This window comes from Camelus ferus, chromosome 4 (genome assembly GCF_009834535.1).
Source record: "Camelus ferus isolate YT-003-E chromosome 4, BCGSAC_Cfer_1.0, whole genome shotgun sequence".
Lineage (NCBI taxonomy): Eukaryota > Metazoa > Chordata > Mammalia > Artiodactyla > Camelidae > Camelus > Camelus ferus.
Window position 1 is genome coordinate 54,943,184 of NC_045699.1, and position 24,218 is coordinate 54,967,401.

The 24,218-nt window shown below is 38.2% G+C and overlaps 1 protein-coding gene across 5 annotated transcripts in view; it reads left to right on the forward strand.

Moving 5' to 3' along the window:
* The first annotated feature begins 6,931 nt into the window (after positions 1-6,931).
* The window catches only part of MUSK (muscle associated receptor tyrosine kinase), an 89,750-nt gene continuing 72,463 nt past the window's right edge, over positions 6,932-24,218 (forward strand). The window contains exons 1-3 of one of the 5 annotated variants that reach the window (XM_032478159.1): positions 6,932-7,494; positions 18,901-19,027; positions 22,935-23,086. In XM_032478159.1, the coding sequence (XP_032334050.1) occupies positions 7,416-7,494; positions 18,901-19,027; positions 22,935-23,086 (358 nt within the window). In that variant the 5' untranslated portion in view covers positions 6,932-7,415. Of the gene's footprint in view, positions 7,495-18,738; positions 18,818-18,900; positions 19,028-22,934; positions 23,087-24,218 lie in introns of those variants that run through there. The other 4 variants (XM_032478162.1, XM_032478160.1, XM_032478163.1 and 1 more) reach the window with 4 other exon arrangements.

The window sequence follows — 24,218 nt, forward strand, 5'->3', positions numbered from 1 at the left end:
CAAACTCACACAGGCAGAGGAAGAAGTTCAAATACTGAGTTTAAAAAACAAAAATAAAAACAAGACTTCAATGTAAAGGATAATGCCTTCCTTGCTATTTTTTATGATTAGTACTTGGCCATAAAAGGACATCTGTAGTTGTCATAAGTTTTTTTATGATAGTTAATTTTATTTTTTATTTTTATTGTTTCCTTTTTTTTGTTTCTTGTTTGTTTGTTTGTTTGGGGTTTTTTGGGGGGGCGGCGTAATTAGGTTTATTTATTTTTTAATGGAGGAACCGGGGATTGAATCTAGGACCTCATGCATGCTAGGTGTGCACTCTACCACTGAGCTATACCCTCCCCCTTATAAATTTTTAATATATATATAATAAAACTTTAATCAAAACATAAATTGAATAGTATCACTGTACTTGATTCTTAACATCAATTCTTTTTTAAAAAATTCTTTTATTTTTTATTTATTTAATTGAAGTATAGTTGATTTCCAATGTTGTGTTAGTTTCTGGTGTACAGTGTAGTGATCCAGTCATATATATATTTTATATATATACATATTCTTTTTCACATTCTTTTTCACTACAGGCTATTACAAGATATTGAATATAGTTCCCTGTGCTATACTGTAGGAAAATTCTTTTTTTTTTTAAGATTTTATTTTTTTAGAGCAGCTTTAGATTTACAACAAATCTTTCCCCCCACCCCTGGGAACCACTGATCGTGTTACTATCTCCACAGTTGTGCCTTTTCTAGAACATCGTATCGTTGGAATCATTCATTATGTAGCCTTTACAGATTGGCTTCTTTCCCTTAGTATCATTCATTTAAGTTTCCTCCATGTCTTTTTATGGCCTGATAGCTCCTTTCTTTTTTAGCATTGAATAATATTCTGCTGTCTGGATGTACTACAGTTTATTTATCCATTCACCAACTGAAGGACAGCTTCATTGCTTTGAAGTTTTGACAATTATAAATAGAGCTGCTATAAACATCTGCGTGTAACTTTTTGTGTGGTCATAAGCTTTCAGCTCCTTTGGGTGAATACCAAGGATTGCAATTGCTGGATCATATAATTAAGAGTATGTTTAGTTCTGTAAGAAACCACAAACTATCTTCCAAAATGGCTGTACCAGTTTGCATTCCCATTGGCAATGGATGGAGTTCCTGTTGCTCTATATCTTCCCCAGCATTAGATGTCATCAGTGATCAACATTTTGGCCATTCTAATAGATATGTAGGGATTAATTTTTTAAATTACTTGAAAATCCCACTGGCAGCAGCATTAAGGGGCTGAAAAGCCTGTGGCAGAAAATAGAGGCAAGGGAGATAAAACCTGAGGAGTAACGTTTTCTCTAGCAGGTAACTGATGAAATCAGCATTCCCAGTAGTCAGGGTGAAGGACTTCTTCCCTCAGCACTATTTAAGCCAGATGTAGGAACATTAGGGTTTTTGAACTATCGCCATATTAGAATTTTTCGTAGATTTTTCAGACTGATCTCTTGATGCTGCCAAAGGGGTTAGATGAGCCAGGAAGAAGTGCTGAATTCAGACATATGACCAACAAATTTAGAGGTATCAGAGAATACTTTTGTTTCATAGTCTAGAGGAGCCAGAGAAGTAGACCTGTAGTCTGGAAAAGCCCCTGTAAGACTTCGGAGTATCAGAGATGTATTTCAAAGGGGCAAAGAGTGGTTGAGATAGAAGCAGTGTAATCAGTCTTTGGGAAGGAGTAGAGAGGTGGATGAAAGTGCGACATAATGATTGAATGATTCGAAGAGAAATTGTTGCAGCAAATGGGAACATTAGCACGCCTCTCGCACCTGTTACCTCATTTGTGTGCGAGAAAAAGCTGAAACTCCTAAAGAGGCCCACCCGGGTGTCCTTGCGTTTGTCGTCCAGATCTGCTTCCCTCCTGCTCTGTGCCTGTGCAAACTGACTTCTTTGAACTCTATCAATGGGCCTTTCCTGCCCTCTAGTTTCCTGTTGGGTTTGGCCAATGGTGAGAATCTGCCAGAAATCAAAGGCAACCTCGTGAGCTGGTCGAATCCCTCAACCAAAGGTCTTAGCTCCTATTAGGAAGCTTTCTCTCAACACACTCATCTCTGCCTCTAGGTCCCAGTAACTATTTCCTGCTCCTTAAGCCCTCAGGCCTAGAGATGGCAAAGAGCGACTGTTAGTGGTTCGGTTTCTGTGTTAATACTTGTGGTTTCCTGACTGACACCTTACACTTTTGTATACCTCCCTTTATTCTACTGAGGGGGCCATCTACTTTGTCTGGGGACCAAGACAGCAGCCCAAGACATACACGATGCACATTGACCATTTCAGTAGACAACTTTTCCTTTTGGAAATTCCTGCTAGCATATAATAAAGTACTCCATTTTCTACATTCACTCAATTTTTCAAGTTGGAAATCTGGTATTCACCTAGACTTTATGATCCAATTCTTCTGATTCACCTTTCTGTAACTGTCTTAAATCTATCCATTCCTCTCCATCTGTACTATTACAACCTCATTGTCCCTCATGGGACTAGCAATGGCTTCAGAGCTGGTCTCCACTCTGAGAAATGAGCTTAACTAGACAGAAGCAAAATGGCCCCAGGTCATGAGCTACATTTCCCAAGGTGAACTCCTAAACTGGTTTAAACCTACCCACATCACTTAATCCCTCCCTTTACAGTGCTTGGCCCCATTATCCACTTTCCTGCCTTCCCTGTCCTGCCAATATCATCATCTGTTGATTGACTATCTCTGTTCTCAGTACATCATCCACTTTGCTTCCGACCATCACATTTCATTTTCTCTTCTGGAATGCGGTTTTCTTGGGTTACTATATCACTAACAAGTACTCTTTTCCTCCCCTCATCCCCAAAAAAAACCTAACCCTTCAACATCTGTCACCTGAGAAGAGCTAGAGAAAAAAAATTACACCAGGGTATATGAGAATCAGCATAACTTTATAGGGAACAGCCTCAACCATATGCTCTCTTCTTCTCCAGAATAACTGCTTTAAATCTTCTTCGACCTCATCCTCTATTATATAGAGATGATAGAAGTCATCAGATGATGGCTCAGTAGACTCTTCGCCACTCCTGCCTACAAATTTCCCTGCTTATCCCTTCCTCATCATCCTCCATGACAAGAACCTATCCTCGGGCTCTAATGCCTCCTGCCTCCCTTGAGACCGTAAACTGTCTGTTATCTCTTTTCTTTCCCATGGCTTTAACTTCTTTCTCTGTAGAGGATCCTTCACAGCATATCTTCAAAATAAGTGAAAAAGAAATCAATTGTGTCTTCATCCAACCTCTCCCTCTAGCTGCTGCTTAACTTTCTCTATCCTTTCGATGTCATCCTTCTTGAGAGAAACATGTTCACACACTGTCTCCATTTTCATACCTCTTATTCACTCTTCAGTCTCTACATACCACTCTGATTTCTCACCTCATTCCCCACTCTCCCTTGAGACTGCTATCAAGGTCACAGATTACTGCTATACTGTTAATTCAATGGAAAGCTTTCAGTTCCTTCTTACTTGACCTCTCCGTACCATTCAACACACTCCTGGAAAGTATGTTCTCCTTCTGGAAATGCTCTCTTCCCTTCTCTTCACTTTCATGACACTCGATGAATTTTTTCTATCTCAATAGCGGCTCCTTGTCAATCTCTTTCTCTAGTTCTTTATCTTTTACTGACTTTTAAAGGTTGGGATGTTTCATGGCTCAGTGCTAAGGCTTCCTCTCCTACCCTTAGCACAGCTGATTTACTTTTATAGGCTTAATTCCCATCTACCTTCCCATGATTTGTTTTCCTGCTCTTAGAATAAAGTTCTTACAGAAACACACAAGATCCTGAATGACCTCCCTCACCTGTCTCTGTAGGTTTTACCCTCAGTTTCTTTACTCCAAACACACTGTCTTTCTTTTATTCCCATTGCATCACTATGTTCCTTCACATTCTGGGTCATGTCCACATTCTTCTCCCACTTCCTGCTATGGTCCATTCCCAGACTGCCCGAGTTTGGCTGTCTGACTTTTACTCATCCTGCAGGGTTTGTCCTCACCAGTACCTTCCCAGAGAAGCACTTCTCGAGCCCTCAGACTAGGCTAGGTTCAATTCTTACATAATTTCACAGCACAGTGTGTCTCCCCAGATTATATTTTAGTTAATTATCAACGGAATTGTATGATATTTACTCTATCACCAGCTATTGTTTCTTGCTCCATTATGTCTTGCTGAGTGTCCAGCATGTAGTAGGTAGTCAATATGATTCATTCATTCATTGAACAAACATTTTAAGACTCCCTCCCAATTTTATAAAGTTTAGGTTCCCAAAATATTGATGCATCTCGAATCGCTACCCCAATATTTAATCTGACATAAAATCCATTTTTAAAAGTAGAACTCTGGAATATCTCTTTGACTTCCCAGGACTTTTCTGGAAAGGGCAATCCACGTGGCATTTCTGACCCACTGTCTGCTGACCAGTGAGGCAGACAACTAGGTCATTGCCCTCTGTGATAATTAGAAGGGGCTCCTTGCCAAGCTTCCCCAGATGCACGAGTGCATGGGCAGACCAGAAGCACCAGCTTGGTGATGTGCTGACTCGAGCAGGAATGGGGCTGGTCTCATCAGCTGCTGTATTGTTGAATTCCAGTGTCTAGTTCAAGATGTGGCTCTGAATGGTGCTACTTGCTCTCTTGGCCAGCTCTTGAGATGAAGAAGCAGAGATACCAGAGGTGCCAAGACAAGCTTAATTGGTGGCTAAGCATTTCACTAAAGTGAAGACTGGCCATCAGCCCCATGGACTCTCCACATGCCCGGAAAGAAGCCAAATAACTGGCCAGCATCCCATGTCCACTCTCAGAGGCTGAGTGAGCCTACAATTACAAGGAATAGGTTTGCTTGTCTTGTAGGATGGAAAGCCATTTTGTATCCGGGTTCCAGGAAACTGCTGTGGGGAGCATAATTGGCTGACAGCCTCCAGCTGCTACACTTTGAGATCTGCTGCAGCGTTCATGCCTGAGTCACACTCTTCAATGGCTTTTCTTAGCCAACAATTGATTCATTTTTAATCAGCGCTCTCTTACGGATTCTGGCTTGATTTTTCCCTCAACAGAGTTTTGTCTCCCTTTAGCTTTGCACAGTACTGTTTTCACCTTCAGGCTCAGGTTGTGGTGGAATTTGAAGTAGGGGCTAATGTCCTGGGGTCACTGGTCTAGAGGGTGCAATTCCTGTTGGATTCAAAACAGCCACCATCTGCACTTGTTCTACATTTCTGAGGAAAGGTGGTGTAGAATGCTCACTCCCACATCCTCCTCCTGGACATTTGAATAAAGAGGCCCCCTGAGTGCCTTACCTTGGACTTCCCTTAATTAATGGCTGGTCCTGATCCTGAGCTGAACTTGAGCTCACAAATTTATAGTCACCCAAATCTCCAAAAGCCTAGTGCTACTTATGGGAATAACAGCCACTCTGTTCATCCAGCTGATTCCTAAATTTCACATAAAAACGTGTTCATCCTGCTAATGTCAAAGTTTCCCATGAAATATGTGGCATTCACAGGATATTCTCAGAGCAGAAGCCTCACCATTTTTATACCTCTTCTATAAAATTACATCAGCATTATTTTGATTGCAATTTAAGGAATCAACCTCATATTAGCCAAGCCAAAAAAAAAAAAAAAAAGAAATTTATTAATTTCAAAAATAAGGAAATCCAGTGGATGGATCTGGCTTTGCACACTGTTTCTTGTTAATGAAGCATGAAGCCTGCAACAGCCTTGGCTTACCTGGTTCTCATAGGTGGTGATCTAAGGAGGAGGAGCTTATTTTGTGTTTGGTCCAGTGCAATACCAGGGAGACCTTGAGCCCTGAACCAGCTTGAGCCCCAAGCCCATTCCTGAAGCAAGCACCATATCTTAAGTAGTAGAGGTGCTTTGCACAGCAAATTGTTGCAAAATAAATACTGGACACATGATATAAATTATTTACATGCAGACTATCTTTTGAAACTCCTATACATTAATAAGAAAAAGAAAAAATGACCTAAAAGGAAAACAGACAAAAGCCACAAAAAAGGAAAATGGATACCAAATATATGAAAAATTCTCATTATCAGTACGCCTTCATACATCCATGATTTAGAAATCTATGTAGCCAGTAGAAATAATGAGATGGTGCTGTATACATGAACATGGAAAAGTCTCCAAGACATATTGCTCAGTAAGGAAAAGGCATTTCACATAGGAGACCATTTTGGAAGCCACGGAGGGGTGTCTTTGGGAGAATCCGTTGCAATCAACAGCCCCATCAGCCAACTCAGTGAACTCATGAGACCAAAGAATGAGGGAAACACCAACACAGAGGGGGAAAAAATCTTATAACAATATGATGAGTGCAGGGATAGAGATGTGCACAATAAATCAGAGAAGCCCAGAGGAGGCAAACCTCACGCAACTTTGGGAAGATGTGGGATTTGGGGGCTGGGAATGACTCCCAGGAGAAGGCGACGATGGAGCTGAGATAGTGTTAACTGGGTGGAGAGGAGGGGAAAGCATGCCAAGGCGGGGAACAGTATGAACAATTCATGGAGGCAGGAAAGCTGTATATAGGGACCGTCAGCAGGTTGCTAAGTATGAAAATAGAGGCATGGGTTGTAACAGATGGGACCAGACAGGTGGACGGAGTCCAGCAAGGCTCCCTATGTCATGTTAGAGAGGTTTGAATAAGTTTTGATGTGATGAGGAGCCCTGAAGCCTTTCGAGCAGGACAGGCTATCTGAAAAGGGAATTGAGGACTAGAAGACACAAGGCAGAGAGAACAGACAGGGGGTTACCACCATCATTCCCAGAAGATGAATGTCTGAAAGCGCGGTTGGGATAGGGCGATCCTGGTTGGAATCAAAGGAGGGGAAGAAATCAAGGAATGCTGATTCCTTGGTACAGTCTGTAGGCACTGGTAATGGGTTGGATGTGGGCGGTGGAGAGAGAGACATGGGGAGGAGACACGAGTAGATAGACGCAGGGTTCCGTTGTGAGTGCGCAGGAGAGGCGGTGAGCTGAGTTGAAGATCGGGAGAACTGCCCCTCGGGGAACACAGGGATGGTTGCAAAAGGCATCTGGTATTGTCCTTCTGCCTCTGTCTTAAAAGGATTCTACAGGGATTTTCTTCCCCTTGTTCCTCCAGCCCTACACTTGCATTACTGGCCTAAGAGGATACTCACCAGCTGGCCGTGTCCATCATTACAGCCAAGTCTGAGAATTCCTGCTTATACTTAGAGCCTGTGGAGCTGCTGACACAAACAGTCATTAGCAGACGACCCTTTTGTAACCAACTATGCTTTAAAATGTAAACCGTGGGGGCATTTTCTTTGCGTTGTCCGGAGAGAACTTTCTGCTGCCTGAGCCTGGATTAATCATGAGAGAGTTTGTCAACATTCCACTGGTACATATTCTTACTTTGGTTGCCTTCAGCGGGACTGAGAAACTTCCAAAAGGTTGGTTTGAGCAATCTTGTTTCTTGTCGCCCTGTCACAGTCCTGAAGTGCATGTGTGTGCTCTGATGGTGCCCGATTCATATTACAGCGGGCTCGGGTTTTACTTGCTGAAGTAGGGATGCGGTGTCTGGAGAGGGAGAAAACTATATAAATAAGCAATTGATTGATGGTCTCCTTTCTGGGGATAGCCCTAACCCTGCTTAAGTTCTGCAATAAGAAGTCTACCCGTATGGCGCATGCAGAACCCTCACTTGTAGGGGAAACATTAGCAGGTAGACTGCAACTTATCGAGGTCGGTTTGTTTATGTGTATGTCAAACTTCAGGGTGGTCTGAATGGATGATGAAAACCTTTTCGCATCGTTTGCCAGGAATATAATCAGCCCCACTCCCAGACATCCAGTGTGTTTGCTTCTAAATAAAAATCATTTCTGTGTTCAGTTTCAGCTTGGCAAAATTCTTAATCAATGTTTTCATTGCCCCCAAATCGGAATCAGAGAAACACACACACAAGTTGCCTCTAAAAGAAGAGCCTAAAGAACAATGGGTTCTCAATAACTTTGAGGCTGGAGTCATGGTTTGGCTTGGCAAGAGACTGTGAAAGGTTTTTTTTCAGAGGCTTTGGAATGTACCGGAAATAACACCACCTCGGGGGAAAGGAAAGCAACTTAAGAAACTGACAAGCACCTGTTGCAGGAGGGAGAATGTCCACGGTTTCTGGCCAGTGTATTATGAAACTGAGGCTAGTGTATCTCAAATCTGGAAGAAAGAGAGGAAAATGGGTGATTTGTGACGTGACAGAGGGCTTCATTGCAATCTTTTTAAAAAGGACTTGAGAGAGCAGATTGCATGATATCCAAGTGTTTTCAAGTTCAATGTATTACACTAGAGTAAAAAGAGTTTTGTGTTTTATGACACACTCAGATTAATTATTTTCCCTTCATCTTACTTTACCAAAGAACTGCACATGTTTGTATTGTGGAGAATAGTGAAGGTACTTTATTGTATGTAGATAGGAAACATAGCTTAGATTTTGTGGTTCACTAGAATTTCTGGAACCACAAGGTCAAAATTCAGATGCTAACAACACACAGCTTTCTTCTCAGACAGTCTGATTTCATAGACATGTTTTGTCGTTTTCTTTTTCTATTTTACGTGAGCAGAATGGTATCTTCAAACGTAAACTAAATGCTTAATTGCCAGCTAATACTTTAAGGTATCTCCAGATAAAAGAGAGTATAGATCTTTTCAAACAGCTAATAATAGCCAGAAAGACTTAACATTGGCTTCAGATTATTTTAATACTTCCTGATCATACAACGGATGTCCGGGAAGGCGGCACCTGGATGTTTGCACTTATGGATTGTTACAAATCTATTTGTGCTATTCTAAACCATGAAGTTACATAAAAATGACATGGCTAAATGCTAAAATTTACTAAAATCCAGTCTTATAAGGAGCAGGACAATTGATTTTCTGGTTCAAATTAGAATCTTATGCATAAAAAAAAAAAAAGAAAAACCCTTTCTGTGTGAACAACTCCTAATTTATATTCTAGAAAGACATAATTTTCAGTTTCCAAACTTTACAGGCAAAGCACACTATGTACGTTTTTAAAACTTCAACAAAATATGGTAGCATAAACGTAACAAAGCCAAAATCCTGGCTTCTAAATAAAATAGCCAGATTGTTAACCCAAATTTGTTTATTTGTTTATGCTTTATTTATTGCTATGATTAGACTGTAGAATCAAAAAAATGAAAACAACATTTTAGCCTGGCCTCCATTTGCATATTACTGTAAAATCTAAACTGATGTGGGTTTAACATCCACGTTAGCCAACACACCAAGCCTAGAGGAGCAAACATGCAAGAACTGCACTTAACCATTTCTGAGAATAAACGTTATCATGAAAACACGATCCTTAAAATTTTAAATGTTGACGTGCATGGAACATACTGAGACAAAAACATAATATGCGATTATTTTAATACTACTGAGAGTAATAAAATCTTTTCTACACAAAATATCTCATAGATGTCTTCTCTATTCTTGGCAGAAGGCAATGATAAAAAGATATATTTAGATGCCATACCTTTTCCCTAAGTCCTTTGTCACGAATAAATCAAGGCACCTGCACAATGATGTGTCACAACATAAACTGACGGATTTAAAATAGCGCGAGAGCATTCTATGGATTCTTTGCTGACTGTTGGCATACCATTTCCTCAATAAAATTAATAACTGACTTTGTAGAATTAATAGTTTATTGTTACAGTTTTAGTCTGAGATCCCTAGTGTTCAAAGACAAAGGGAAAAATCACCATCTTTCTGAATCATTGCAACTAGTGATGCTTTCAACCATGACAGCTCCGTATCACACCACAAGTGGGAGAATCTTATAAACTGTGATGTATGAAGAACACCTTCACGACATCCTTCAATAACGTTTAATGCTTTATCAGGGAGTATTGAGTGTCTGGTGGGATTTTCTGTAGGAGTATAGGAATACATGTAAGCAGCACTGAATTTGTTTAATACGCACAAAGAAGTCCTGTCTAAACTCCACTTTTAAAATTACCCCACTTACTACCATACCTAGAATTTCTTGAGTCTAAGTGATTTCTCTGTAGGTACATTTTAGTAACTTCTTCTAAATCGTATGTATACAGGGACAGGATTCACAGATTCGACATATGACTAAGTCAGAGCGGGCACAGCTGTCATTGAAATCCAGGACACCAAGTCCTGGATGAATGTTCTATACTGACGTACATTGAAAGAGTAGCTCATTGCATGTTGGGGGAAACACGGTTGCTTTGAATTTTATTGACCTGAAAAAGCAGAAATATCAAGATTGCTACTGTATTTCCAAAAGTGAAGTGGGCAACTTCTCAGTGAAGCAGGGCTTGAGATCACTGGGGGGAAGTGACAAAGGAGAGGTGAGCAGAGGTCCTGAAGGAAGAGGCCCCATTCAGGAAGATGAGAGAAGTACACCGAAGAATGTGGAAGGAGGACCTGCTGGGGCTGGGGGCTGCACCCCTAGACTGGCCCCGATCTACACTGTTGTTTCACTTTATCCAACAAGAACCTATGAACGTTGGAGCAGTGAGGACAGCTGGTTGGATTAGTTCAAGACTGGTGTTTTCCAGGGTCAGTGCAGCTAAAGGACGAGAGAATAAGGGAGCTGCGATTACATGGCAACATGCAACGTGGTCCAGGTTAAATAATGAAGAAAGTGAAACGGAGATATTTAAGGCCTGGAAGAGAATGTTAAGATCAAGTTCCTTTTCCTAGTCTCCAGTGTCCTTCTGTGTGTCTTTAGGGAAAGAGTGTAGTCACCTTAAGCCTCAGTTTCCTCATAAAATAAAGAAGTACCCACCAGTGCTCAACATATCGTGTTATATATTGTGCTAAGGATTGCCAATGACTGGTGGCATGATCGCTCCTGGAGGACATGGACATTTTAGATGAGTCCCTGTGAAATCATGTCCTCACCTCAAAGGAATGCCTCTAGGAGGAAAAGAATTTCCAATTTCAAAGGAAATTTCATTTCAGAAATTCTAACAAGCTGACCCAGAACTCCATGTCAATGTCCTGTGTCATTCTTGAAGGCGAGGACCAAGCGTGTGTTCTGTGACAAAGAATTAATGCTAGCATTAATAAGTGATGATTGAGATTACCAATGAACTTTACAGGTTTCAAAGAAGTAATTCAAAAAAAATAACATATTTGATTACATCACCAGCAGAATAAATCTGTCAGTTTCTAAGATATGCCAAAGGATGAGCAATACTGAATATCGTCTTTCTTTGGGGGATTTGAAATATTTCCAACACCAAAGTGTTTTCTCACAGTGAAAAAAATTCCTGTATTCATGATGTTAGAAAACCATGAATATGTTCCAAGTCTGAGCACTGATTTTACTAAAACAGAAAGGAGCATATACACCTGATTTCTCTGTTTATTCAGTCATTTGGTCATGTCACTCAGCAGCTATTTGATCAGAAGTTGGTGTATCAAAGGCCGTGTGCGGGGACCCATAGAAGCGTAACATCATATCCTTCTCATCAAGCAGCGAGTATTCAAGTTCAGTTATTCTTTGGGTCCAAAAGAGCATTGTGTTCATTTTCATGTATTTATTGCTCATGTGGTCTTTGGATTGAGGGAAGAAATAGTGTCCTAGATTAAACAGGCCCTGGCTGAGATGAAAGCCGGATAGAATGAAAGCAAACAGGAGACAGTCTGCTGAGTCAACAAATATCATTAACTACCACTGTGTGATTGTGTCAGTAAAAATTTGAAAGCGGATTTGTTTGGATGATTTTGGAATATGGGCAGAATGGACTTAAGCAGCCATATTCTGCCTAATGAAATTCATACTGATGTAAATCTTTTTTTTTCCCCCTGCTTGTAATTCCAACTACACTGAAGATCTGGTATAGCTTAGAGTTAAAAGACAGAAACTTTAAACAACCTTAACCTTGAAGTTCAATTCTATCATTTCCTGCTCTTGTTTTGTTTAGACAAGTTATTTAACTCTTCTTTGCCTTCATTTCTCATCTGCAAATGAGAGTAGTAATAGTATCTGCCTTTACGTTTTTTGTGATCAATGAAATCATGAATGAAGCATATAATTCATGGCCAATAGCAGGTTCTTAATCAACTTCAGATGCTAAGATTATTAAAAACAGAATCAAACCTCACATAAGGCTGTTGTGCCACTGAGCATTAAGGGAAGGTGTTAATAAAGTTCTTAGTAACACATCATGTATTTCTCCACACCTAAGTTTGTCAAGACATTCTAAAATTTACCTCTCTGATCATAACTGATCTCAACAGAGTTCGTGCCACCTCATTGGAAAGATAATAGTAAGACTGTTACCTCTGTCACTTCTGCATCTGTATATTAAATGACAAGAAACTAATGAATACATTTTGGTTTTCTTTTTTGTAAAAATAGTACACAGTCATTAAGAATGATTTTGAAAACACAAAAATATATAAAAATTTAAAAGAGAAAGTCACCCACACTTCCAGGACTGTTAATGTGTTGATAAATTTTCTCCCATTTTTTTTCTGCATATCCTAAAAGAGGTTTCATAATAAAATTGTCCATACAATTCTGCTGCCTGCCATTTTTACTTACCTGAGCATATTCGGAATTATCGATACTCTTCAAAATAGCATTTGCAGTGGCTGCGTAAACAGTATCCTGTTTAGATAACAGTTGTTGATATATGTTTAACATCTGCCTCTCTGAGAAAAAAAAAAAAGGCCCTGATATGTTGCATTTGTTGACTTCTGTAGGGTAAATGCTCCAACCACAGCCGATTTCAGGGTACCAACAAACACTGAGCTGGGAAGAGGTGTACGGTAGCACGCTTGTAAATACAATTTCTATCACACAGACTTAGATGTAAATAACCCCACGGACACAGATAATAGTAAAATACTTAGGAAGTGATAAATACTGAGTATTGTTACTTTGCTTTCAGCGTAATTTATTTTCATTATAAATTTATATAATTCAGTTCTTCATAATGGCTCTATTTGATTGTCTTTACCAAATTTCTGAAAAATTAACATTGGTTCTTGCAAGCCAGTCCAAGCCAGTCCACGCCAGCTCCAGCAGACCACAGTTAAAAGACAACACTGTGTGCCTAACTCCTTCTTCCACTTTTGTACGATCAGTACAATTTAGTACAAATTCATCTGTCTTGTGTAGTGAAAGTCATCCATATGCCTTTGCACTTGGAGATGAATTTCTTGGGGTGGATTCCCGGAAGTAAGTATTAATGGAAACTAGGAGAATAACCGAACAGTTCAGGTTTCTGTCTCTAAATTATAGATTCAAATAACACGGAAGAGCCAAGGGCAGTGTTAAATGCATTCCGTAAATTCATTTTGTTAATCCTCACGACAAGCCTATTGGTGGTTTTATTGTTATCTCCATCTACAGCTGAACATGCCAAGGCACTAGTTACGTAACACAGTGGAGCTGGGAAGCGATGGAGCAGCGACTGGAATTCAAGCCCTGTGCTAGAGTCTCTCCCGGTCTCATTGTCAATAGTCTTTCTTTCTTTCTTTCCTTTTGTTGTTGTTGTTGGCTTTTTGTTTGTTTGCTTTTATGAGGGGGTGGTAGTTGGGTTTATTTATTTATTTTTTGGAAGAGGTACTGGGGATTGAACCCAGGACCTCGCGCATGCTAAGCATGTGCTCTACTACTTGAGCTACACCCTCCCCCACTCAACAGTCTTTCTTTTTAAACTATGAAAGCATTCAATACTATCAATTAACCTTTGGGCCCGTCCTTACCCGCATCCCACGATCTTACTATAATATTTTTTGTTTTTAATCTCTTCACATCTGTGTGATAATGCAATTGATTGCTTATTTCATTCATTAGCTGTTTAGAAATATGTAATTTTTTTAAGAGACCGACTTTCACAAACTTTGTCATCGATTACAAGTTTGCTTTCATTGCATTGGGAAATTAACATTTCTGTGCATTCTGATTTATGTATTATAATTTTTTATTACAAAGATAATAAATACATGTTTTGTATTATATAATACTTTGCTGTAAGATGCAGCAAAACAAAAATACAAAATTATACATAATGCTTACAACAAGGGATACATGATAATAATATCTTGGTATTTTTAGTTCCAAAATATTGTTTGGTATTTCTCCTCTTTCTTTAAATGCTTATTTATCACCTTCTATTCTATTTTTTTCTTATATTATACTGTATTGCTTTATCACTTTGTTTTGAGTGATGTTTGCTTTGTAGATATTTTTCCTTCTCTTTATTTCCAACATTTCTGTTTTATTTATGTCTTTTGTGTTTTTCAATCCTGTGCGATAGTGTTTATATTTTCACAGATCAGTTTATACCATTGGCATTTACTAGGATTTCTGATACATCTGGGCATGTATCTTCCACATTATGTCTCTGGTTAACCAGATCTTATCTTGGCTTATTTATCCTCCTTTTCTACTGCTTCTTCATTAAAAAAAAAAATTGATACAGTTCTAGTTCCTTTTTTCCCTCCTGCTGTTTTGGAAGCTTTGGTTTTTGATCTGTTGTTTTAGTGGTAACCATTAATGAAATTTTTACCTATGCCTCTAACCATATATTTTTCTCCCCATGTTTGTAGTTATTCAGTATTTCTGCCATCTTCCTATTCACAGTAAAGATCTTAGAAGAATGTTTTAATAATCCTTCTTCATGAGTTTTCACCTTGTAATTGTCTAGAATTTTAGTTCCATTCTTTCTTAAACACAAAAATTAAAGGGTTTTCTAAAAACAAATTGCACAGTGTCTAGAACTGCAATAGTATTTTACCGTCATCTAAGCTTACATAGTTTCTTGTCCTTCCACCCTTTCTTCTGGGCACAAGCTATTTCTTACTGAGTTTACATACTTGCAGTAACTGTTCCAGAAAAGGTCTGACTCCTAACATTTGTCTGTGTCTTTATTTTTGTCTTCATTTTAAAATGATTATCTAAGTTGTCTATAGAATTCCAGGCTTAGAGTTATTTTTCTCTCAGCCCTTTAAAGATACTGGTCCAGATGGTATCAGTTGTGCTGAGTAATCTCAGGTCAGCCCAATTGCCGTTCTTCCTAAGGTAATTGATCTTTTCTTTCTAGGAGGGTTTAAGATTTTCCTTTGTCTTTAATTTTCTATAGTTTAACCCAGTGTATCTAAGGATGGATGTATTTTTCTTTATCTGGCTTGACGCTTGGTGGGAACTTTCAACCTGAATATTTATGCTTTTTTTTTTTTCAATTTTGAAATTGATCAGCAATTTATCCCTTTACATAGTACTTCTACACCATTCCCTCTATTTTATTTTTCTGCAACTTCTATTAGAAGTGTATTGGTTCCTGTCCATCTATACTTCATGTCTCTCGACTGTCCTTTAATACTTTTCATTTCTTTATTTCTCTGTCCTGCATTCTGTATATTTTAACGGTTATTTTAGTGGAAAGTTAGGAAAAGGGTGACCTTGATGCCTAGATATAAAATACAAAAGATGTCATTTTACCTAAAAATTCTGCCCTCTTATGTCAGCTACTCCCTTTCAACCTTTTTTTTTTTTTAATTATGTCTTTTTAAAAGGCATCAGAAATAGAGTTTGGTTCTTTTAAACAATACATTAGTCGATGTGCTAGCCCTCTGGATAGAAAGAGGTCTGAGTCATGGTCCCTGACACAAGGCTCAAGGTTTTCATTACCGAGTGTGGGACAAAGACATAAATAAATCATTCTAACAGCATCTGTGCAGCTAGTGCTACAAGAGTGACATGTATAGGATGACCCAAGGTGAAAGCAAAGGGTATTTGGCTCTATCTTGCCGGTCTGGGAAACTGGGAGGAGATGGTGCTTAAACTGGGCCTTAAGAAAAGAACAGCATTAGTGAAAGAGAGATGGGCTAAGTGGAACACTCTCAACCACCACTTCCCTTACTCTCAGCCAGGGAGCTTGCCTTTGCGTTTGCTGAAAAAGTAAGTTTCGTTTAGATCGTGGATGCCTCTTTTATGGCCTATGTGCCACTTTGTTCTAGCTGTTTCATGAGGCTGTCACCCCGCCACTCTGCATCTAAAATATAATTCGCACTACTCACTTGGCTTTCCTATGCACCTTGCATTTTAACTTAAATGACCATATACGCAGCACTATTTACAATAGCCAAGGCATGGAAGCAACCTAAATGTCCATCAACAGGTGACTGGATAAAGAAGAGGTGGTATATTTACACAATGCAATACCACTCAGCCATAAAAAAGAACGAAATAATGCCATTGGCAGCAACATGGATGGACCTAGAGATTATCATACTAAGTGAAGTAAGTCAGACAGAGAAAGAAAAATACTATGTGACATCACTTATAGGTGGAATCTAAAAAATGACAAATGAACTTATTTACAAATCAGAGAGAGACTCACAGACATAGAAAACAAACTTATGGTTACCAGAGGGGAATGAGGTGGGGAAGGATAAATTGGGGGTTCAGGATTTGCAGATTCTAACGATATATAAAATAGATAAACAATAAGGTCCTACTGTATAACACGGGGAACTATAATCAATATTTTATAATGATCTATAATGAAAAAGAATATAGAAAAAATATATGTGTGTATATATATATATGTGTGTATATATAACCGAATCACTATGTTGTGTACACCAGAAACTAACACAACATTGTAAATGGTCTATACTTCAATTAAATAAATAAATAGGTGGGGGGGGTGGTATAGATCAGTGGTAGAGCATGTGCTTAGCATGTACAAGGTCCTGGGTTCAATCCCCAGTACTTCCATTAAAAAATAATAGTAGTAATATATAAAAATAAATAAATAAACCTAATTATCCCCCACAAAAAAAAAAGAAGAAGAAATTAAAAATAAAAAAGATAGATAAAGTGACCACATAATTTATTGTCCAAACTAGGGTATTTTGGAGTATGGGGGCACAATTAACAATTACACCAGGATAGCAGTCATAACTGACTGTTATAGCTGATCACTTGATGTATCTAACCTACCTTATTATGTAGATTGTGGACTCTTACCAGGCAGAGATGTGCTTTACACATCTTTTTGCTTCTGGTCAACGCAGTTCCTGCTACATGGAAACCCAATGATTTATCTCTGATAAATAATAATAATAATGATAAGAATGTGATATTGGTGAGAGTTATTTTAAATCAGATTACACAATGGGGTAGATTTCCAGATTCACCCAAATACAGGTGCTGGCACTTTCTTTCTCACACCTTCAAGCCCTTGAGGTGACCAGGATCTCAGCCCTCTGCTTTGGTGGGATTCACAGGTTTGTCAATTGAAGAGGGGTGCATCCCCTCACCAACCCATTCTCATCCTTCTTAACTTCTTTTTCCTCCCCAATTCTTCTAAGCCAGGTGACCCTCATTTCATGGGAGGAGAGAAGGACCATGTGTATAGCCTCTCTTCCTTTTGTCTTTCTTTTTGTAATACACACACACACACAAACAAGTAAAAAACCCCAAACAACCCCCCCACACCCCGCTGCCAGCTTTAGTGAGATAGAATTCACATATTAGCCACTTTGGGCAAAGTGTACCATTCACAGAGTTGTGCATTCATCATCATAATTGATTATAGAACATTCCTATTACAGTTATTTGAAATCCTGTACTCCTTAGCCATACACCACTTTCTAACCCCTCCATCCTTTCCCCAGATCCTAGACAATCGCTAACGTATTTTCTGTCTCTACAGATCTGACTATTCTGGATATTTGTATAAATGGAATTGTACAATATGCTGTCCTTTCACTTAGTTTATTGTTTCCAAGTTTCATTCATGTTGTAGCATGTATCGATACTTCATTTCTTCTTATTGTCAAATAATATTTCATTGTATGGATATACCACATTTTATTTATCCGTTAATCTGTTGGCAGACACTTGGCTTGCTCTGTCTTTTGGCTACTGTGTGTAATGCTGCAATGAACATAGGTATACAAATATCTATTTGAGTCCCTGCTTTCAATTCTTTTGGGCACATAGCCAGAAGGGGACTTGCTGGAACACATGTTAATTCTATGCTTAATTATTTGAGGAAACACCAACCTATTTTCCACAGTGACTGTGCCATTTTACATTCCCACCAACGATGCACAAAAGATTCTAAAGGAAATGCAAATCAACACCATGGTTGGTGTTGATTTGCATTTCCTTATTGGCCAATGATGTTGAGCATCTTTTTACATGCTTGTTGTCCATTTGTATACACTTTTTGGAGACATGTTGAGTCAGATCTTTGCCCATTTTTAGTTACATTGTTTGTCTTTTTATTATTGTCCTTTTTCAACCTATTCACATGCAGATGTGAATCTGATGAAGCTTCATTTTCAAAGCCTCTCATTTGCAAGGGCCCCCTTCTAAGACCTCCAGTGGGCTCCAGCAATGTGTTTATATAGACATATATTTCAATGAAATTTGGGGGAAAAAATGTTTTTAAACAACAGTTGTTAAGACTGCTTTCTCTTTCCAATTTGCCTTCACTTCACGTTGATTGGTTTTAGGGAGGCAGAAGGCATTTTGTATTCATTATTTTCTGTATTTTTTTTCTTTCAAAGGACACCTAAGTCATATAACTTGGGCTTCACAAAATCTGGATCTGCTCCTAGTCATCTATAATAAATTCTAAGTCCTACTCTCCTGAGAGCCTTCTCTCTTGATTTTGTAGAAATGAAATCCTCTACATAAAATGTTTCCTTCCTCTTGGCAAATTACTGCTATGGGGAAGCAGAATTCTCATTCAGGTATGCGGTGGCCTCTGACTGCTTACAGAGGGGTAATAACAGCATCATAGGATGCTTTTCTTTGATTTCTCCTCTCCTTTCAGCTCCTGTCATCACCACTCCTCTTGAAACAGTGGACGCCTTAGTTGAAGAAGTGGCTACTTTCATGTGCGCAGTGGAATCCTATCCCCAGCCTGAAATTTCCTGGACCAGAAATAAAATTCTCATTAAGTAAGTATTCTGCCTTTTATCAGCGAGAATGCGCAAGGCTGCCTTGGGATTTATCTTTGTTACAAATATAATCACAGCTCTCAGCAGTACTAAAATTCACCTTTAGTCTCTGTTAACACAAGTCATTTTACCAATATCTCATAAGCTATTAGCTTTGTAATTTATATGCTTAACATTTTTATGAGTTTTATCCATTTTACTTTTGTCTTTGTCTCTTATAATAAAATTAAATATTCCTACATAACACAGAACAACCTCTTGAATAACTGTGGTAATCAAAGCACCTGTGACATTATCACAATAGAAGTTATAAATAGCTTTATATTACATTACGATATAATGAAATATTTATTGCTGCTTATATATTGAGATATTATTTATACTCTTCCCAACTTTTAAGTTATAATAGTTGTTAGATAGTCAGCATTTAATGTTCAAAGGTCAATATTCAAAGACTGTTCTCCCCCTCATTGTCTTTTAACTTGTCCAGGAAGGAAGTTTGACACCTATAATGTCAAATTGCTTTGAAAAATATTGCCCTATAATCCTTTCACATGTTTATCTCCCAGTATTACAAGGAGATGAAGAAATGGACAACCAAAGAGTTTTTCAAATCATGCAAAGAAAGTCAACCTTTTAAGTCTACTTCAGGAAATCATAAATACAAGCTTGCTCCAACTTGGCTTATAATACTACAAATAAAATTATTTTTAATACATTTAAATCTTCCCTTGACTGTATGGCAAAAAAATGTTACAAATAAATAAGAAATAAATGGAGCTATAGGTTTGAATAGTTGTTAGGCAAAGGATATGTGAAATAGGAAGAAATTATGTTTTAAAAATACTATTGAGTGCCTTTTGAGGAATAATGAATAACCTTCCACAGGAGACACCTGGCAAGCATCTCAGCCAGGTGATAAAAGTCAATATCAACAGTGAGAAATCATATTGAATGTATGTATGTGCCTTGTTATGATGGGATGAAATGGCACTCTACTTTTGTGGTCTTTCTCCCCAAAACTAGAAACCCAATTTAATCATGTTAAAACCATAAGACAAATTCCAATAGAGGAGCATCCTACAAAATACTTGACCAGTTCTCTTCAACAGGATGGATGTGGAGAAAAGAAAACCCTCGTACACGGTTGGTGGGAATGTAAGGTGGTGCAGCCTCTATGGAAAACAGCATGGAGGTTCCTCAAAAAACTGAAGTTAGAACTACCATATGACCCAGCAATTCCACCCTGGGGTATATATCCAGAAAAAGTGAAAAAGCACTAATTTGAAAAGATATGTGCAACCCTAATTCATAGCAGTGAACACATCTGTAAAATATTCCAATATTCATATTTTTCCATGAAAACTATTTACAATACCCAAGATATGGAAGCAATCCAAGTGTCCATCAACTGATGAATGGATAAAGAATATATGATATGTATTTACAATGGAATATTACTCAGCCATAAAAAATGAAATCCTGCCACTTGCAGCAGCATACATGGACCTAGAGAATATCATGCTTAGTGAAATGTCAGGCAGAAAAAGACAAATACTGCATGATATCACTTATATATGGAGTCTATAAAAGAATACAACTAAGTTTATATGCAAAACAGAAACAGACTCACAGATATAGAAAACAAACTAGTGGATACCAAAGGGGAGAGGAAAGGGGGGAAGTGTAAATTAGGGGTAGACATTTTAGAGATACAAACTACTATGTATAAAATAGATGAACAACAAGGATGTATTGTATAGCAGAGGGAATTACAGCTATTATATTGTAAAAACTTTTAGTGGAGTATAATCTGCAAAAAATACTGAACCACTATGCTGTGTACACCTAAAATTAATATAAGATTGTAAATATTGAGTGTCCCTCACAATCTAAAAGCAATTTATGTACTTTAATTAAGCAACAATGATTCAACAGATTATAAATCTTTAAAACTTTATATTTCATAGAGTCCACAAACACATCTGTAAAATATTCCAATATTCATATTTTTCCATGAAAACTTATATACAGCAAAAGAGAAGACAAAAATTACATGTGATTGTCATGGCTATCTTCAATTATCTAACGTGATTTAATGAACTACTCGGTGATTATATTATCTTAGTCACATTAGACCAAAATTACTACATCTCTTTATTCCTCTTTAAGATCAAGTATGTGATGGAAGCCACCTGACAAGAATCCATTTCCTTTATATTTTTTGTTTTCACATTAAATTAGTCTCCTATTTCTGCTGTAATCAATTACCACTAACGCAGGGGCTTGAAACAACACAAATTTATTATCTTGAGTTTTGGAGTTCAGAGGTCTGAAATAAGTCTCTTTGGGCTAAAATTGAGACATTGACTGGACTGAGGGCACTAGAGGAAAATATGATTTCTTGCCTTCTTTAGCTTCTAGGGGCTGTCTGCATTGCTTAGCACCTACCTCCATTTTCAAAGCCAGCACTTGCGACACTCCACCCTCTGCCTCCATGGTCACATCTCATCCTCTGATCCCTCTGCTTTCCTCTTCCATCTTCTAAGGACCCTCATGATTACATGGGGCCCATCTGGATAATCCATGATACTCTAGTTTAAGATCCTTGACATCTGCAAAATCCCTTTTGCCATGTAAGTTTCTGGGGATTAACACATGGATCTTTAGAGGGGGCATTCCTCGGCCTAATGTACACATTTCGCATAAAAACCTTTATTTGGTCTTAAAACCCACTTTTTTATGAAGTATAGTTGATTGACAATGCTGTTAGTTTCAGGTGTATAGCAAAGTGTGATTCAGTTATATATATATATACACACATAAATATATTCCTTAGGCATAGAATCTTTTTCAGCTTCTTTTCCATTATAGGTTGGTACAAGATATTGAATATAGTTCCCTGTGCTATACAGTTCCTTATTGTCTATCTCTTTTATATATAATAGAGTGAATCTGTTCGTCCTAAACTCCGAATTCATCCCCCCTTTCCCCTTTGGTAACCTTATGTTTGTTTTCTACGTCTATAAATCTATTTCTGTCATAAAACTTACTTTTACACTGATGTTTCCCCTCAGACTTCTTTCTGTTATCCTAATTCCCTTCTCAACAAACACGTTTCATGTCCTTTAATGAGATCATATACGGAAGACCTGCATTTTTAGAGTTTGAGCCTGTTTTGCCTCCTCATGTGTCCCGAGGAGCTGGAACTGTGGGGCTGGCACTTGTTAGGCACTCAACACACATTTGGTTAATGAATGAACAAATACTTAGTTAACTGTTAATGACCTCTATAAATATTTAACCCTTTCTTTTTTCATTATTTAAAAAAATTGAAGTATCATTGATTTGCAATGTATGCTAGTTTCTGGTGTACAGCTTTGCGATTCAGTTATATATATATATTCTTTTTCAGATTCTTTTTATTATAGGTTATTCCAAGATATTGAATATAGTTCTCTGTGCTGTGCATAGGGTCCTTGTTGTTTATCTATTTTATACATAGTAGTGTGTACCCATTAATCCCTTTCTGCTAGTTGCATTTTATGTGTGCATGTTCGTTATCCAGCTGCTACTTCCCAGTAAATATGGGGAAATACTTATGTATCTTGGAGAATGATAGAATTCCCTAAATAAAGTAAATACTACATGTGGGCTTATCAATAGGTATAACCTTTTGAAATTATTTTTGAAGGACTCAGTGGTGCTTTGATTACTGGAGACTAGGAAAGATAAGAATGTCGTATTAGCTTTAAATTACCAAATAAGGTTACTCTGTCGTTCAGAACTCACTTGTTTCCTGTTAGCTTTTCCTCCACTGACAAATCATCTGTTTTATCATTTAATCATCACCAAAAAAAGTTCATAGGTGAGGTCCTAACCTGCCATATTCCTCTGTGACCCACAGGCTCTTTGACACACGGTACAGCATCCGGGAGAACGGTCAGCTCCTCACCATCCTGAGCGTGGAAGACAGCGATGACGGCATTTATTGCTGCATCGCCAACAACGGCGTGGGAGGGGCTGCCGAGAGCTGCGGGGCTCTGCAAGTGAAGATGAGTGAGTAGGAAAGAGAATCCATTGATTTCCATTGATTTCCAAGCTGACTTGGTACACTTCCAAGTAGGCAATAAACAGAGCCTCCAGAATACCTGGAGGTTCAAGCAGCAGGACAAGCTCAAGTTCCAGTCACAACCTTGAGACAGTTAGCTCCACACCCCTTATTCCTGCCATCAACCACTACCCGACGGGCAAGCCTCCTACTTCCCCATCTTCTCGCATTTTCTTGCCTTTATACGGCTCTTTGCTTGCCCCACCCTGATGCCTTTCACCAGGGAACTTCTCTACAATTTTTACCCTGTGTCTTTAAAACCGTTTCATTACAACCAAACACCCTTTTAATCTCTAACCTCATGGCAGATACTTCTTCTACCCTTTTTCCTAATTTCAAACTTGGTTTTCTTGAGCAACTTTTCAAACTTGAGTGACTCTTCTACTTAAATGGAAGCTGTTTAGTATTCCCCACTTCCTGTCAACAAGGCTGGCACGTATGATGGTTAATTGCTGCTTTTAAGCCATTATATGTATATATTTTTTAATTGAAGAATAATTGATTTATAATGTTGTGTTAGTTCCAGGTGTACAGCAAAGTGATTCAGTCATACATATACATGTATATTTTTCAGATTCTTTTCCATTACAGGTCATTACAAGATGTTGAACATAGTTCCCTGAGCTATACAGTAGGTCCTTGTGTTTATCTATTTTATATACAGTAGTTTGTATCAACTAATCCCACTCTCCTATTTTATACCTCCCCCACCACCTTCCCCTTTGGTGACCATAAGTTTGTTTTCTATGTCTGTGAATCTGTTTCTGTTTTGTAAATAAATCGATTTGTATCATTTTTTAGATTCCACATATAAGTGATTATCATATGACATTTGCCTTTCTCTGTCTGACTTACTTCACTTAGTATGATAATCTCTAGGATGCAGCCATCCACATAGCTGCAAATAAGCCATATATTTTGTGTTCCTGTGCAAAACTTTTCCTCTAGTGAGGGCTTGTGCCATTTTGATCATTCTCTCTAACCCTGTTCATCAAGTCATCTACTCACTTCTAGGTCCTCTCCCGTATTTATTAAAGACTTTAATCCCAGATTTATTATCCTTCTATCCACTCCTACTCC